The sequence below is a fragment of the Petaurus breviceps genome, unplaced genomic scaffold, assembly GCF_028583685.1.
Source record: "Petaurus breviceps papuanus isolate PSGF00001 unplaced genomic scaffold, PetGlider_PUasm1.0 90654, whole genome shotgun sequence".
In the NCBI taxonomy this organism is placed as follows: domain Eukaryota; kingdom Metazoa; phylum Chordata; class Mammalia; order Diprotodontia; family Petauridae; genus Petaurus; species Petaurus breviceps.
The window spans coordinates 3,219,712-3,237,172 of record NW_027187301.1 but is presented as its reverse complement, the minus strand read 5'-3'; the positions used below and the strand labels follow the sequence as shown (position 1 = coordinate 3,237,172).

Genomic DNA, 17,461 nt, shown 5'->3' with positions numbered 1-17,461 from the left:
AAGGCTCAGTGGAAGCCAGGGAGAATTTCCTTTCCTAATCACAAACAAGGTCCAATTGGCGTTTCTAAAATCTGTTTGGCTTTTACCAGGTTTTCCATTGCCTCCCTACTGGGTTTGCTCCATGAGCTGCAGGCAATCCTGACTCAGCGTCCCTTTAGCTCTCTGCACCTGAGAGTGGGACAGGCCTGGGCAGAGACAGGACGCCACTTAGCACCTTCCTTTGTGGCCACATGGACCTTTATTCTCCTGCCAAGAATCTGGGTGCTTTTTAATCCTCCAAGAGGCTTGCCGCCCCCAAAGGTGGTCATGGGCCAGGACCCCAACCTGGACTGGATCAGCAGCCCCAGCTCTGTGTGTCTTTGGCAGTAACCTCCAACATGTTTTTTACCATGCTTACTTGAGAGATACCAAGGAGAATGAGAGATTACTGGACTAGGACTTAAGAGGCCTGGTTCTAGTCCCAACCCTACCACTAACCAGTTATGTGACCTGGACAAAGTCTCAAGGGCTCTCAGTTGTCTCAGCCCTAGGATGAGAATTCTGGACTATGTGGCAGAAACAATATCCTAAAGTTCTACGCCAATGCAGTCTGGGCTCAGTTTTTTTCCTTAAAAGGTATCAAAACCATCCTTGGGATTTAATGAGCTCAGGGGACTAAAGGCTAAGACAAGGGAGGAGGCTTTCTGGTGGTCTTCATACCAAAAATGTCAAGTCACAATAACATGCTTCTGTAGACCTATGTTATTGTGGTTCAGTTGTTTCAGATGAGTCCAACTCTTTTCATGACCCCACTTGGGGTTTTCTTGACAAAGATATTGGAGTGGCTTGCCATTTCCTTCTCCACTTCACTATGAGCAAATTGAGGCTAAGTGACTTGCCCAAGGTCACACAGTAAATATCTGAGGTCAAATTTTAACTCAGGTCTTCTTGACTCCAGCTCTATTCCCTGTGCCAGCTAGCTGCCCATTCTGTAGGTCTTTATTGAGCACCTACTACTGTGTGCCAGGTCTTGTGTACAAGACATGGCCCTTGCCTTCAAGGATCTTGTGGTCTAGGGAAGGAGATGAGAATCGCAAACATGAAACAATTATGAAAAATCAAAACAGTGAATGAGGGTTACTCAGAAAGGTTTACCACATTAGCATCTGATATATGAAGTATCTAACAGAGGAAACATCAGTGATTCTGTTCAGGTGAGGAGTTCCCAGTCAGGCGTATGCTGGAGCCAGCTTATACCGGCTCTCAAAAACAGATTGGTAAATTTTCAGTATGAGCATTTACACCTCGGAAGTTGACAGATGTTACAAATCCAGGCTTGATTGACTGTTTTATTGATTGTCTAGACTGTAAAAAGTGATGGAGAAAATATTAATAATGAAGATTAAACATAAAAGTGTGTTGTGCCTAATTTTTCCCCCTTGGAGAACTAACTGTTAAACATTTCCCAGCACATTCCTGCTCCCAGGGCAAGAGCTCCCTTCACCAATGCAGCTCCTAACTCATCTATGACTTGGTAAATAAGTCCTAGAGAATTGCTTTAGGGACATGTAGAGGTTACTAAATACTAAAATTTCTTGATTCTGTTAGCATGATAATATTTGCATGATAAAACGATAAATAATAATAGCTAAAAATTCAAGTGGTGTTTTAAGGTTTGTGAAGCTCCTTACAAATATCTCATTTGATCCTGACAACAGCTCTGGGAGTTAGGTACTATTTCCAATCACCATTTTATGGAGGAGGATACTCTTTTCCCAAGGTCTCCCAATACTCATAAGTATTGGAGACAGGATTCAAACTAGTCTCCCTGACTCTAGGTCCAGCACTCAATCTATTTCACCACTAGGCCTCTGAAAAGCAGATCAGCTATGACCATTTGTGCCATGGTGAATCATGTTCTAAAAACATCTGGTCCCAAATCAGAGGAATAAAGCACATGTAAACCATGACCATATAAAAGGAACAGTAGTTGAAAATGAACCAAGACTCCTGATGGCATTGGACTCAAATACTGCTATGTAATGAATTTAACTATAAGGAATTTCTAAACAAGTTTAATTAGTTTGTTAAATTTATAATAAATCATTTAATTTTTCAAAACTGGCAGTGACTGTTTTTCTTGGACCTGGCTCTCAGTCAGAACTGGTGCTTTGTTGGGAACCGGTTTTTATACCTAAAAATGTTATTGCCACAAACATTCATGGCTTGCTGATTGAAGGTCACAGAGAGAATTTTCTCAGTTTGAAAAAGATCTCCGAATGAGGTGGGAAGTTCCAAGAAAGAAGACCTGATGCCATTGATGAAACTCTTCTCCTCATTACATTCACCTTTCCCCATAATACCTCCACCCTAAAATGGGGTATGCAATTTCAAAAAGTTCCCAACCTCAATCCTGGGTCTGTTCAACTGCTACCTGGTAGAAGCCCCATATGCCAACTTTCCAAAGAACAACCTTCTTACTAGAGGAAAAAAGGGTAGGGGGTGTACTTTGTGGGACTCCACAGAAACAGATTTAATTTGAATAAAATTGCCTCAATAGTCATGCTTTACAGGGAGGCACAAACTATCCCCTCAAAAATGCCAGAAAATATTCCTACATTTTCATTCATCCCAATTTCCTACTGTAGGCCTTCAACAACAACAAGAAGCATTTATTAAATACCTACTCTGTGCTAAGTGCTCTGGAAACATTATTTCATTTGACCCTCATAACAACTCTGGGAGGCAGGTGCAATTATTATCCCCATTTTACAGAGGAGGAAACTGAGACAGACAGAGATTAAGTAACTTATCCAGATTCACATAGCTAGTAAATGTCTGGGGTCACATTCAAACTTGAGTCTTCCTGACTCCTAGTTTAGGCTCTCTCCCCTGGTCCACTGCACTGTTCTAGTTAAGCTACCCTCAAATTAGAGAATAGCCTTCCTCTTCCTTCCTCTTTACTTCACACTTCTTTCCTTTGAACCATAGAGAAAACGTAGAAATCATATGTTGGGGCTGGAAGGAACTTTAGGGAATATATTGTCCCGATCCTTTATTTTACCCCAGAGAGATAAATCCTAAGGTCACATAGCTAGTTGGGATAATAGGTCTTGAACCTATATATTCTTTTCTCCAACCCAGAGTTACTTTCTACTATGCTATTTGCCTTCCTTGTCTAAGAAGAAGAAGATTCCAAGGTTCCCAGAAACTTCCTAGATTAACTGAACCCATTTTCTAAATAGCCAACACCATTCTGTACTCCTTTATGTACCTCGGTAATTCTTATACTGAGATATTTCTGTTGATTTTAAATGCATCCTTCCTAATATTCCCATTACTTAGAGAGCTCCCTGAAGGCAAATACCACCCTCACCCCCCTTTAAAATGGGAACTGAGGCCACAGGATGGATTTAACCTCTGGGAACCGATATTACCTTAGGGCCCCAGCATGGAGTTCAAGACTTCTCACCATTGGTAAATTTATTCTTAGCACATGGTGTTCCTCATCCTTAATGAACTAGAACATCTATGGCCCTCCCACAATCACTCCCCAAATTCTAGAAGGTGTCTGCAGCCGGTGGCAGCTGGAAAGGGCAACATGCAGCTAACTTAGTTTGGTAACCCCTCAAATTACTGCTATGAAAACTCCACAAGTAGTCTAAGCTCCCCTAGGAGAGAGTACATCCTTTACAGTACACAATCTTGTGGAACCAAGGAATCTTGCCTCTCGATTCTTGGCTGACGGATTTGTAACATATACCCAGGCTCTGCTCTCAGAGACCATCATTCTAAAAGATCTGGTTCAAAAAGATGGTGGAGTGGGAGCAGGAAGATAGTGCTTTTACCTCTTCCCCAAAAGCTAAAGACCACCCATTTCCTCAGGAGTTCCAAAGGAACTTTCCAATATTAGAAGTGGTACTTCTAAAATAGCTGACATGTTAAGAAAAAAACTACCTTATTCTCTCTCATGAGAGGAACTCATGAGTTAAAGTGAAACAATTTGGGGTATGCTGGTCTGTGTGCAAAAGTACAGTTGACTTACTTTCACATCTCACAGATAATGTGAACCAGAGCATATAACTACTCCAAGGCCTCTAGGCTGTATATGCAAGCTGATGCATTATGTTTTTGTGTACCTGTGGCTGCATCTGTAGTATTTGATTCAGAGGGTTACAAGGGTAAGAGGTTAGGGGAGGGAGAGTTAACAATTAGTGAGAAAAAGAGTAAATTGTACCTCTATGTTTATATTTCTAAAATTCTTGTTCTAATTGTGTGTTCTAGCTAGTGTTTAGAAATAATAGTTTATCTTTGTCCTTAATTGTATTAATAAAAAGTCCCCTTTTTAACTGGAAAGACTTCCATGAACTGATACAAAGTGAATTGAGCAGAAACTAGGAGAACACTGTACATAGTAACAGTAATATTATACAATGATCAACTATGAATGACTTAGCTATTCTCAGCAATACAATGATCCAAGACAATCCCTAAGGACTCATGATGAAAAATGTTATCCACCTCCAGAAAAGGAGTGATGAACTCTGAATGCAGATCAAAGCATATTTTTAAAACTTTATTTATTTTTCTTTTTGATCTGTTTTCTTTCACAACATGACTAATATAGAAATATATTGTGCATGACTACAAAGTATAACCTATATCAAATTGCTTGCCTTCTCAATGAGGAGAGGGGAGGGAGGGAGAGAATTTGGAACTCAAATCTTTAAAAATGAATGTTTAAAATTGTTTTATATATAATTGGGGGAAAAATAAAATACTAAATGCAACAGCCCTGTGAATCAACCAGGAAAAAGTCCCTTTTTATTTAAATTGATCAAAACTGAGTAGAAAACTTACTACTACCATTTCTGTTCATTAGTCAAACTTGTAGGATATCAAGTCAATGAGTCTATGGCTTTATAACCCAGATACCACTGCCTGATCAGTGACAAATTAGCTTAAGGGCAGATAAAGAACCTAGGAGAAAATAAACAGCCTTTCAAGGCAGCTGGTCTTCCAAATCCAAACTTATAAAGTAAATATCACAAGATTAGCCAGCAAGCCCAATCACTCTGAATAAACATTTTCATAAGCTGCAGAGGTGAGAAGCTATTATTTTTCAAGTAGTGACAAGAAGAAAAATTAAATAAAAGAAAAAAACCTGGAGTATTTCAGGCATCACCATTGAATGGATAATATAAATGCAGAGTTCAAAGAAGCTCCCTAACCTATTATTGGTTTATGACATGGTTAAGCATAATCTCATAAGCAAATATTATTGCAAAATGTTGAGTGTTGACTTTAAACCAGCTGGTACCCTTTGAGAAACACTCCAGCTTTGGAAAAGTTCAGGGAACACATGTAACAAGTTAAATGTAAAGTTAACCTAGATGAAATGTAAGGGCTCAGGACCAGGCAAGTAGTTGTGGTGATGGTGGTGATGGTGGTGATGGTGATGATGGTGACGATGATGATGATGATGATGATGATGGTGATGATGGTGATGGTGATGGTGATGGTGGTGATGGTGATGATGATGATGATAATGGTGATGGTGATGGTGATGGTGATGGTGAGGGTAAGGGTGAGGGTGATGGTGATGATTGCCAGCATTTATTTAATGCTTTAGTATTTGCAAAAGACTTTAAGTGATTTAATTTGCCCTTCATAATAGGCAGGTGCTATTATTATCCCCATTTTACAGAAGAGAAAACTGAGGATGAAAGCGGTGAAGTGACTTTCCTAGGACTGAACAGCTAGTAAGTGCCTGAGTCAGGATTTGAATTCAGTTCTTCCTGACTCCAAGTTCAACCTACTCTCCGCTAAATTGACACTTGCTATTTGTGACACTCTCCCCAAAGTAGCCCAGGAGCTAAAAACCAGAAGCCAGTTCTGACTTAAACAAATCCATTCCTACATTTGAGTATTGTGCAAGAACTAGTGAGTATTTAGCAAGAGATGTGATAGATGAGATTTTGGATGAGATGTCAGCATGCTAGATGAATGATTTTCTAGGCTGCCTGCCCTTGTGTCCCCTTTAAACTCTGAATCTGGGATCGCTTAACACCCCCCATGGGCTGAAGACTACCCTAGACCTTGGAACTCATCCTGTCCCATGGAGGAATATGCGGAGCCCAGGTCAGAATCTTAATCACAGTCAGCCTTGTCACTGGTCCTTCCCTGATCTAATATCTTGACTCCCATAACTGGGCTGCTTGGTTCTACCATTTTCAGAAATTGGATCGTATTTTAGCTTCACCCCTACAATCAGATTATAAGCTCTCTGAGGCTATGTCTAAGCCCTGTTCAGTATTCCTGACTAATGTATAACTCAGTATTGATATATAAATGCTCAGTAAATACTGCTGATTAATTCACATCAATGACAGAAAAAATATAATTATGAGAATTCACACTCTTGACAGGTAGACACACTTTCAGGTAAAAATGGATCTCTTCTTTCTTTCCTCCTTCTTTCCCTTGTCTTTTTCTCCCTTCCCTCCCTCATTCTTTGACTATCCAGCAGGTATCCCAACTAATCTTTCCTCCTCTCCCTTTCCTCCCCTCCCCTTTATCTCCTTTTCTTTTCCTCACTCTGTCTCTGTCTCTTTCCTTTTCTCTCCGTTTTTCCTTCTTTCCCCCCTGTCTGTGTCTCTGTGTATCTATCTGTCTGTCTTTCCCTCTGTCTATGTGCATGCCTATCTCTGTTTCTCTTTTTGTGTCTCTCACTCTGTCTCTCTGTTTGTTTCTCTGTGTCTCTGTCTATCTCTGTCTGTGTCTCTGTCTCTGTTTTTCTCTCTGTCTCCATCTCTCTCTCTGTCTGTCTCTGTCTCTATGTGTCTGTCTCTCTCTGTCTCTCCTCTTCCTTCCACCCTTTCTGCCTTCCACCAACCACATGTAACCAAGAAGTTTGATTTATAGAATAGCAGAGCTCAAAAAGGACCTTATGCATCACTCTCCACTCCCTCATTTCCCAAAGGAGGAAGCTGAGGCCCAGAGAAGTCATGGTGTTACCAAGGTCACACAGCTAGTACGGATCTGGGACCAAAATCCAGATCTCCTATCTCCTAATCCAGTGTTATTGTCTCTTACTTGTACAGAGAGATAGCATGCACTGGGAAGACACATAATGAAGGTGGGGCCCACCATTACCTAAGTGAGAAATTCTAGGGAATCTGGTTTCTTTTCCTAGGAGAGGTAAGTTCAGCCAGAGCTGAAGAAAAGCTCACTAGGGGGTGGGGGTGAGAGGAACTATTAAGTCCACCTTCCAAATGATAGGGATGTGCCCACTCAACATTGGAGATGGTTCCTCAAATTAAGTCAACAATTCACAGAAAGTCATTTTTGTTCAACTTCTCCCAATCTTCCTCTTCAAGCAGCACCACCAAGAAACTGGTCACAAGTCTAGCAGTCAGAATTTTAACTTTTAGATTAGACTACCTTTATGACTTCTGGATTTCCACTTCTCTGGGCCTCAGTTTACATCCCTATCAAATGGGCATAATTCAATACTCTCTGGCTCAATGAAAATCAACAATGCTCTGGTCTGGAGCCCTTTGCTAAGAATGGGGACACAGCCTGTCACTGCCCACTAGTGTCCTGCCTCCCTGAGCAGTAACTGAAAGCCACGTGCAGATGTCTGCACTCCCAATCTGCTTTGGCTAATTGGATGCTTGATGACAGACAATTCTGGGAAGAGAAATGATTTTTCTGGCCCTGATGTTCTAGGAGGGAGGAAGAGGTATAGGGATATGGGGAAAGGGAGTAATGCAACCAAGGTTACCAGGGGCAGCACATTAAAAAAAATAATGGAACTTCAAGCAACACTAGAGCATGTCAGGGGTACAAAAAGGAGGCATGCCCATCCAAAGACTCGGGCTACTGGCCAGCAGACAGAGCCCTGGCAAAACCCAGCAAGATAACCCAAAGAGGTCCCCAGGGTCAACATCATCTGGGCTCCAGAGATCCAGCCAGCATATAAAGAACTGTCATTTTCCCCTAACAGATGGGAGAGGTGAAATAGCCTAGGCAGGAGCTTGGACCAAGTAAAATTTAATGTGAACACAAGTGTCCTCCTTTATTTTAGGAAATAGCCTTGAAGTAGAAAAGAAATCAAGTTGAAACCTTTCTAGCCTCCTTTCCCCAGACCTAGAAATATCTAGGGGGCTTCACAGAGTGCTAGAATTGGAGTCAGGAAGACCCGAGTTCAAATTCTGCCTCTGACACTTACTGCGTGGGCAAGTCAGCTCGTCTCTCTGTGACTCTGTTTCCTCATCTGTAAAACAGAGATAATAATAACATCTATGTCACTAAGTTGTTTGCAAGGATCAAACAAGATAATTGTGCAAAGTACTTTGCAAATTTTAGAGTGCTCTATACATGAAAATTATTAATGCTCCAGGAAGTCTTCTCATTGACAAAGAGGTAGTGATTGCCCCCTGATTCCATCCAGTCTAAGCATGTAACTCCCAAAGACAAAAGCTCAGTGACTTGCTGCTACCAAGAAATCCTGATTATATATTATGCAACCCAATGGTCAAAGTAATAGAAATACTGAATACAGGGATGATTGCCCTTCAATTTAAGTCTAACACTAAAGCTTTAAAATCTTTGGTTCCAGTCACCAACCCTCAGCTTATAAACAAAATTCTGCAATGAGCTAGAGAGCTGGCTGTCACTTCCACAAGGGTATAGGCATTTGGAAAAGGAAGCAACCAGGATGAGGAGATGGGAGGCAGAGCTTGCAGCTTGGGGTATGGGAGAGCCATCAGAGTGGGCCAGAAATGGAAAGAGGCCCAGAAGCCAATGGGAGGGGGTTCAGCCAGGGGTCTGAGCTAAGGCAGCAGCCCAAAGTGGGGACCTAGCCAGATACTCAAAGGTGGGAAAGAACCAGGAATTCTGGAAAGACAAATATCCATTCACTCAACAAATATTTATTCAATAAAAAAAAAAGTGTGGGGTAATAGAGAGAACCTTTGATCTAGACTCAGAAAATCTGGATCTGCTACTTACTACCTGTGTGACAGGGAGCAACCTAGCTAATTCTTGGAGCCTTGGGCTCTGTACCCTTAAAAGGAGAGCATTGGACCAAATGTCCACTAAGGTCCCTTCCATCTCTGAAATTCCATGACTCTATTTGCCATGTAAAATGCACTGAAGGACAAAAATAGGGAAACATTTGGGGCAGGAGGGAAGAGAAACCTTAGCAAGCAGTCAGGGCAAGGAGTAGAATGTGAGTCCCAGATAAGGGACAGAGAAGCTGGAAGGACTGGAATAATTGAGAAAGGCTGTGTAGGTTCTGGATTTTGGGAGGCTCCTGAAGTGACAGGAGCCAATCCTAGTGTAACCAGCCCCAGATGAGCAGGAAATTGGAAATACCTGAATGAGCTGGGCAGCCTGCGGGCAGAGAGATAAACAGAGGCTTTCAGCAAGCAGGGTCTTCTACTACTATTTAAAGGGAAAACTCAGTGAATCCTTCTGTCATGGGACCAATTGGCACAAGCACATCTGTTTGTAAGGCTAGATTTTCATATCCAGGATTTTCTTAAAGTAAATCACAATTGCAATTTTAAGACTCTAAATATAATAAAAATAGTGATTTTTAAAAGCAAGTTGTTTTTATTTTTCAACCACTAATCTTTCACAACATGTAGTTTCGCCTCAGGCTGACCTGGAAACAGGACAGAGCTGTAGAAAGAGCAAGGTGGCCTGGTATAGCAGATAGCATGCTAGACTGGGAGTCACAAGATCAGGGTTCAAATCCTGCCACTGGAATTTCTTAGCAGTGGGATCCTGTTGCTTTGCTTCCACTTCCTTATCAGTTGCTGAGAAGATGCCATCCTGTCTTGGTAGAGGAAGTTTCCCATCTGAGAGATCCCGACATTAATGAAATCGCAGGTCCATTTCCTCATCCCCTATCCTTCCAGAAACTCAGATCTGCTCTCAGACATATAATAGCTGGGTGACCCTGGGAAATTCACTTCACCTCTGTTTGCCTTAGTTTCCTCACTTGTAAAATGAGAGTATCTATCTCACATGGTTGTTGGAACAGGCAAATAAGATACTATTTGTAAAGTGCTCAGCACAGGGCCTGGCATATAGTAGGTGCTTAATAAATGCTTATTCCTTCCTTTCTATTTCCTTCCTTTCTTCTTCCCTTCCTATCTTCCTTTCTTCCTGTTTCCTTCCTTCTGTCTTTCTTTCCTATCTCCCTTCCTATTCCTTCCTTCCTTCCTTCTTTCCTTCCTATCTTCCTGCCTTCCTGTTTCTTACCTTCTTTCCTTCCTTCCTGTTTCCTACGTTCTTTCCTTCCTATCTTCCTTCCTTCCTGTTTCTTTCCATCTTTCCTTCCTTCCTTCTTTCCTTCCTATCTCCCTATTTCCTTCCTTCCTTCCTATCTTCCTTTCTTCCTGCTTCCTTCCTTCCTCCCTCCCTTCTTTCTTTCCCCTTATTTCTTTCTTGTATCTTCCTTCCTCTCCCTCTTCTTCCCTTCCTTCCTCATCTGTAAAATAGACATGCAACCCCAATGTAGAAATTTTCATTATAATTTCCTTTTAGAGATTATTGTGGGATTTGAATAGGCTCGTAACAAAACTTCGTTCAAAAAAGGCTTAACAAACCCAAGATCATACCCATTTTACCTACCTTGCAGAATTAAGATTATAGGGGGCTGCTATGTGCTGCAGTGAATAGAGCACCTGCCCTGGAGTCAGTAGGACCTGAGTTCAAATCTGGCCTCAGACACTTGACACACTTACTAGCTGTGTGACCTTGGGCAATTACTTAATTTAATACCACTCCAGTATCTTTGCCAAGAAAACCCCAAAATGGGGTTACAAAGATTCAGATATGATTGAAAAACAGCTAAACAACAAGAACATGCCAGTTATTCCTTTAACCACATTAAAGGGGGTGGTGGACTAGGTGATAGTAGGGGCAGAGCTAAAAGGAGAGGCCTGCTGAAAATGTCATATCCAAGGAAATGAAGAGAGTTAGTCAGAAGAACAGGATGACTTCAAGGGTATTGGTATTTAGGGAGATAAGGTTTCTTATGTCTATATTAGAAAGGATGGGGTAGAAACACAAAGCAGTCCTTCATCATAGCCATTTTCTTGTTTTGATTTCATCCATGAAAGCACCTGAAATCTTAAACTTGAATAAACACATAATTGTAGCTGAACCCCTCTTCACTTACAGGGGAAAGGGCCTTGAGAGGTCAGTCAATCCATCAGTCAGTTAACAAGTACTCACTAATCACCTACCATGAGTGAGGCACAGTGTGCCTGGGGACACAAGGCCAAACCGTGGAAAGGGAAGGAGCGGTCAGAAAAGTGATGAAAGGTGACACGGGCAGTTTCACTCTGCCCCAAATCAATTCAAGGCCTGCAGCTCTCTCAAACCTTCATTCCCTACCCTTCAAATCCTAGCTGATGGGTGACAGGTATGAATGAAGGCAAGGACAAGTTAGCTTTCTAAAGAAAGTCTCCTTCTCCTGAAAGCCAGGAGGCCACCCCATGATGACAAGGGTGATGATTATTATTCTTGCCTTGCACTCATGGACTTTGTGTGTAACAGATCAACTTGTACTTTTGCAAGCAATTTTCTAAAGACTCTCGTCTTTTTTTTCCTAGGTGTTTGTTAGCTCTGAGAAAGCTGAGACCTTGCTTTAATTATCTTCATATCGCCCCCAGTGCCCATTATAGTGCCTTACACAGAGATGATTGATGAATGAATGAATCTGTACTGCCTTTCTGCATTACCATGGGGATCTCTCTGAGGCCAGGAACATGTCACTCCTATTAGACTAGAACAGGGGTGGGGAAAATGTGGCCTTCTAGGTCCTTGGGTGTGACCTTTTGACAGAGGCCAAGTTTTATGGAACAAATCCTTTTATTGAGAGGATTTGGTCTGTGACTTTTGGATTCAGGCAAAGCGCCTCACCTGAGGACCTAGAGGGCCACTTGTGGCCTTAAGGTCACAAGTTCCCCACCCCTTGGTCTAGAAGCTCCCTGAAGACAGGGAATCTTCCTCATAAAACTGGGAGGTGAGCAACTCATACCTCCCACATTCAGGAGCTTTGTAAACATTTTTTGATGACTATGGAATTTTTTCCCCCTAAATCACTGTATCTTCATGGAACTCTTCTCCCAGGAGAAAAACTTTGAGAAATTAAGTAAGACCCTTCTTTAAAAAGAAACACACACAAGTCTACAATACTCCAATTAAGGTGCCAAGACTCCTGAGTATCCTGGGAGCCCAGCCAGGCCAGAGTCAACAGGAGTCGTTGTTCTTTGCTCTCAGTGGGGAGAGACCGTGTCACCAAAGCATCCCCACCTCCCTCGGAGTCAGAGCTGGAGTGGGACTTCCCAAAACCCAGAACCTCCTTCTGTTGTCCTCTCATCCTCTTCTCTGAATCTCTCTTACTCTCTTTCCCACTCATTCTCTTACTTTCACTTCTGTCTCCTCTCCCATGTTCTTTTTCTCCTGTTCTCTTTCTCCATTGTATTCTCTCAATCTCTTATTCTATCCCTCTCTTTTCTCCCCTACCCTTCTCCCTTACCCGCCTCACTCCATCCCCTTCCCCCAGACATGCACACATACACCATCTCACAGTGGCACACATTTAAGCCTTCCTCTAGGGATTCCTTATTCCTCAGCTTCATCACATGTGAAGATCAAAGGGAAAAACATGCCCCAAATCCAGAAAACCCTCTCTCATTCCAGCCGTGGAGTACTTTCCCCCTTATTTGTTGGTAACAGCAACTTCTATTATGAAATACTCTCTCCTACTTATACCCACTCCTCCCTATTTTAGAATTTAAATACCTACTTTAAAAGGGGGAAAAATCTTGCCAATAAATGAGGTATAGATTAGGGATCTGAGATGAAAAGCCCTTTTACTCTTGCCAACAGAATGAGAACTTCTCCAGTGATCTCTTCCCCAAGCTTACTGGTAATAAATACCCAAATCCTAGGGCTGGAAGGTAACTCCAGAGATCATATCATCCATTCTTCTGTCTCAGAGCTAAACACCACCTAACCTCGACTTAGAAACAGGCAAAGACCTTCAACATCACTAAACTTTGAAATCCCACCTCAATCACTCCTTTTCTTCCTGTCTTTGTCTAGGTGAGGAAGAGATAGCACCATCACCATACTGCAGAGGTTGAACATGGAGGGGAGGCTAGATGGGGATGGTATCTTTGTAGGAGAGAGAAGGGACACAGTAAGAGAATTCTCTAGAGTCCCTTAGTCTAGCTTGGGGGAGGAAAGGACACCTGAACTTGAGTCAAGAAGGGGATTTTTTTTGTTGTTGTTATAAATGTCTGATTGATATACTCAACAGTCTACGTCTTCCAGTCCCCCGTCCTAGGTTTCCAGTTCCTGGAAAGTTAATCGTAAGTTGCTGTTATACCAGAAAGAGTATATATATATATAAAACATGCTTCCTGTAAGATTCTGACCCATTGTGTTTCCCTCTGATCATCTACCTACCTACCTAACTGACTTACTGCCTTATCTTGACCTTTGACTTCTGTCCTTCTGTCCACTGCTGTTCAATCCATGCCTGAAACTGACCCCAGCTCCATCTTGATGTCAGCTTCGAAGTACTGTATTGTCTGGGTCTGGGTATGTTCCCATATTATAGTCCCAGCATCTATCTTGGTTTTTTAGGACCAGGCTTCCTGACCTGTCTTTGTAATAAACCACTGCCCACAGCCTCTCTGCAAAACAGGGAAGGAGGAGAAGGGAGCTGGGCAAGGGTCTGAAGGCAAGGGCCCATCACACCACAACACCTGTGCTTGGAGTAGGTGGGATCCAGGTCCTCGGGCTACAGCTGGAATAAACCAGTAACACTTGACCCTGCCCCAAGAAGAGTTCTCTGGTGATAACATCCAGGCTAGTTGTTGGCTTATCTACCATCACCAAAAACCCAAGGGAAGTATCTGGGAAGGAGAAGAATCATGAACCTCCCAATCTGATTCTTAAACACATGGAAATTACTGAAGTAGATTTGCCTTTAGGACTGGACTTGTAAGAAATATATTATGATTTGAGAGAAGAAATCGGGAAGCCCAAATGACACCCTTGCCAAATCTTCCTACTTTCTGAATGCAAAGAATAAATGAAAGAAAGAAAAAAAGAAAGGAAATGGCTTACTATGTGCCGAGCACTGGGTTAAGTGCTTCTGAAACACATATAAAAGTGAGGCGGTTCCTATTTTTAGGAAGCTCAATTCCTAATGGAGACAGCTAGCACTGAGGGTTCAGCCACAGGGTGGTTGGGAAAGCATTTATTCCATAGTTAAGAACAAGACTTAAAAAGCAAGTATATTGGGGAAAGGGAACTCAGGGACTGGGACTCATTCATACTAAAGTGTCAAGGTCTAATAGTAGCTCTTTTCCTATCATGAAATTGGGGGTGGAGGGATTAAAGAGCAGAGAGTACAGGGTATTACATGATAATGGAAAAAGAATACATACATTCATACACACATACATACATACATATACACACAAAAAATATGAAATAAACACTGAGGTCCAAATATTTCCTAATCCCTAATTGTTATCGATCACTGCTTAATCTAGCTTTGTTTCCTTTAGCGAGAACTATTTGTATGTCAGTTTAACCGGTTTCGTAAAAATGTAATATTCACAAATTCACAGAGTCTCTGAGTTGGCAGGGACCTCAAATTTCATAAAGCCCAATGACTGCCTGCCCTTTGCAACTCTCCTGACTGTTGTCAATCATCAAGCTTCCTGAAGTTGACCCCCCAGCAGCTGAGACGACCAATCCAATCTTCCAGGCTCCAGCTCCTAGGAAGGGTTCTCTTGCATAGCATGAAACTCTGTTCCTCTAATTCCTACCTATTGATCCTAGTCCCACTCCCTGGAACCAAGAAAGAGAGTGTCATCTCTCTTCTAAAGGACAGGTCTTTGAGACAGACAAGATGCCCTCTTCTCCAGGTGACTTGTACTAAAAAAATACAATTTTAGAATCATCTGTGATTTCATCAGCATAGAGAATTCCTGGTATGGGAAGTTCCTTCAATGACAGATCTTCTTTTACTTAAGAGCTAAGTCCTAAGAGAATCAATTGCCTAAGACAGACATAAATGAAGTGACTTTTCCAAGGTCACACAGTAAGATTCAGAAACAGGATATAGGCCCAGGATTTCTTGACCCTAGGCCTGACACTACCCACTACCATTCATGTTGCCTCTAACAACATCTTTATTGATTCTTTCTAGCATACCTATGGTGGCTATGCCATGCCTTCTCTTCTCTCCTTGGACCCTCAGCATCATGCTTCCTCCTTTCTGTTCGGCAGCTGATTGTTCCCTTTATTTCACCAAGAAGCCTGATGCCATTTAACATGAACTGCCCACACTCCCTTCATCCGAACCTCTAAACCACACTCATTTTTTCATCCTTTTCTCCATTCTCAGAAGATGAAGCAGCCTTCTTCTGTGCTAAGGTTAATTTTTCCATTTATCCTATACATACATATTTGTTTGCTTACTGTCTCCCTCATTAGACTGTAAGCTCCTTGAGGGCAGGAACTGTTTTTTCCCTCTTTTTGTATACCCAGCACTTAGGTGGTTAATAAATGTTGATTGATTGATAGAAGGGACTCTTGATCTGGTGCAGAGTGGATTAGATGGCCTCTGAGGTCCCTTCCAACTCTCAAGATTCTACTATGCTGTGTTTCTATGCTTGAATTCTAGCGTGAGCCAGAAGGGATGAACCAGAAGCATCGACCCTCCATGTATAAATGGCCTGAGACAGCAAGGGGTAAGTAATACTGAGCAGTGATGTTGCAATAAGTATGTTGCAATAAGATGATAAGTAGACTGGAGCAAGGATCAGGCCAGACCAACCAGAAGACAAAAGGGAACTGGGGAAACACGGTCAAAGGGAGCCCATTAGTTTGGCCAAGGAAAGGAAATCAATGTCCTCGAGTAGCAGTTGGAAGCCAGAGTCCATAATAATAGCAAACAAGCAAAGGTATATTCATAGGACCACAGACTCATCTATTCTTTTCCTTCCTATTTCACCTCCACATCACTCACCCTCCTTTCTTTCCACATTCACTCTGTTATTTGCTCTAAGAGTTAATAGAATAATATGTGATGGGAGCCATCATTTTAGTTCCATGGCCACTCAATAGTGGAATCAAGGACTCAGATCTGGAAAGGACCTCACAAATCATCTGGCTCAAGCCTCTCATTTTAATGAGAAGGAAGGTGGGATTTAGAGAGGTTCAATGACTTATCCAAGGTCATAACTGCCAGAGCTGGAAGTAGAATTCAGGCCCACTCTGTCTTACTCTCTGTCTGTCTGTCTCTCCCTCTCTTCTCCCACCCCAACCCCCCTTTTCCCCCCTCTCTCCCTCCCCCTCTGCTTGGTTCTTCCCATAATCCTAGGCTTTCTCTCATCTTGGACGAGAAAACTCTAACTTGCCTAAGTAGTGATACCAGCTGTAAGCAATGACTAGCAAACACGCTCTCCAGGCAAAGCAAAAAAAGAGGCTCTTGGGACTCTGGGATGGACAAAGCTAAGTTCATCTGGAGCCAAGAAAGTGGGGCTAAAATAAACATCCAAGTGGAATAGAAAAACCTTTTCCCCTTCTAATGAAAACTAGAAAGACTGACTCCCAAACTGGCAGAAAACCTCGGGGGCGAGAGGGCTCTGGGAGAATTTCTCCACTTAGAGTTTTTCATCACATAGTCCAGGTCGCTGCACCTCTCTGCTCCTATTTGGACTGTCCTGTCCCTACTTTCTGTGAAGGGATGAGGGGTGGGGGACTTCGAATTGAGGGTGTCCTATCACTATCATGAGCGTCAGCTTTGATTGATAGCAATTAATAATATCTCCTATCTGTGCAGCAGCTTTCCTCATCTCCCATCTGATCTTCACAAGAGCCCCATGAACAGCCAACCTCAGAGACACTTTTTAGTCTGAGACAGACACAAGGATACCCACAGACCTACATCTCCTGTGGTGACCAACTGAGTATCAGTCCACAAGCTGACAAATACATGAATGACAGTAAGAGTATATACGCTGAGGAGCTGGGATAGATTATGAGGGGAACACTGGTAAGGAGTCACAAGACCTCTGGAGGTGGATGGTGGGAGCATCTTTAGACAGGATGGCAAGTTGGGGCAAGGTCTGTGTTCCAGGACAAAAATGAAGACAATAACGGTCCCTGGTAGAGAACAAGCTTTAACAGACCCACTTATTTGACTGTTTCCTCCTTTTTTCCATGTTGCTCTTTTCCTCTCTTTTCCTCCCTCCCCCCCTTCTTCCCTCCCTCCCTTCCTTCTTTCCTTCCCCTCTTTCTCCTCCTTCCTCCTTCCCTCCTTCCTTCTCTCTCTTCCTTCCATCTGTCCCTCTGTTTCTCCCTCTTGCAAACTTCCTTTGCTCCTCTCTCTCTCTCTCTCTCTCTCTCTCTCTCTCTCTCTCTCTCTCTC

General features: G+C 42.4%; 1 protein-coding gene across 4 annotated transcripts in view; it reads right to left on the bottom strand.

The window, feature by feature from the left end:
* Nucleotides 1–17,461, bottom strand: part of KALRN (kalirin RhoGEF kinase) — a 982,696-nt gene that overhangs the window by 763,588 nt on the left and 201,647 nt on the right. For 2 of the 4 annotated variants that reach the window (XM_069064963.1, XM_069064965.1), the window contains exon 2: nt 8,213–8,257. The exons of the other annotated variants lie outside the window; for them this stretch is intronic. In XM_069064963.1, coding sequence (XP_068921064.1) covers nt 8,213–8,257 — 45 coding nt within the window. The remainder of the gene's footprint in view (nt 1–8,212; nt 8,258–17,461) is intronic. 4 annotated transcript variants of the gene reach the window in all.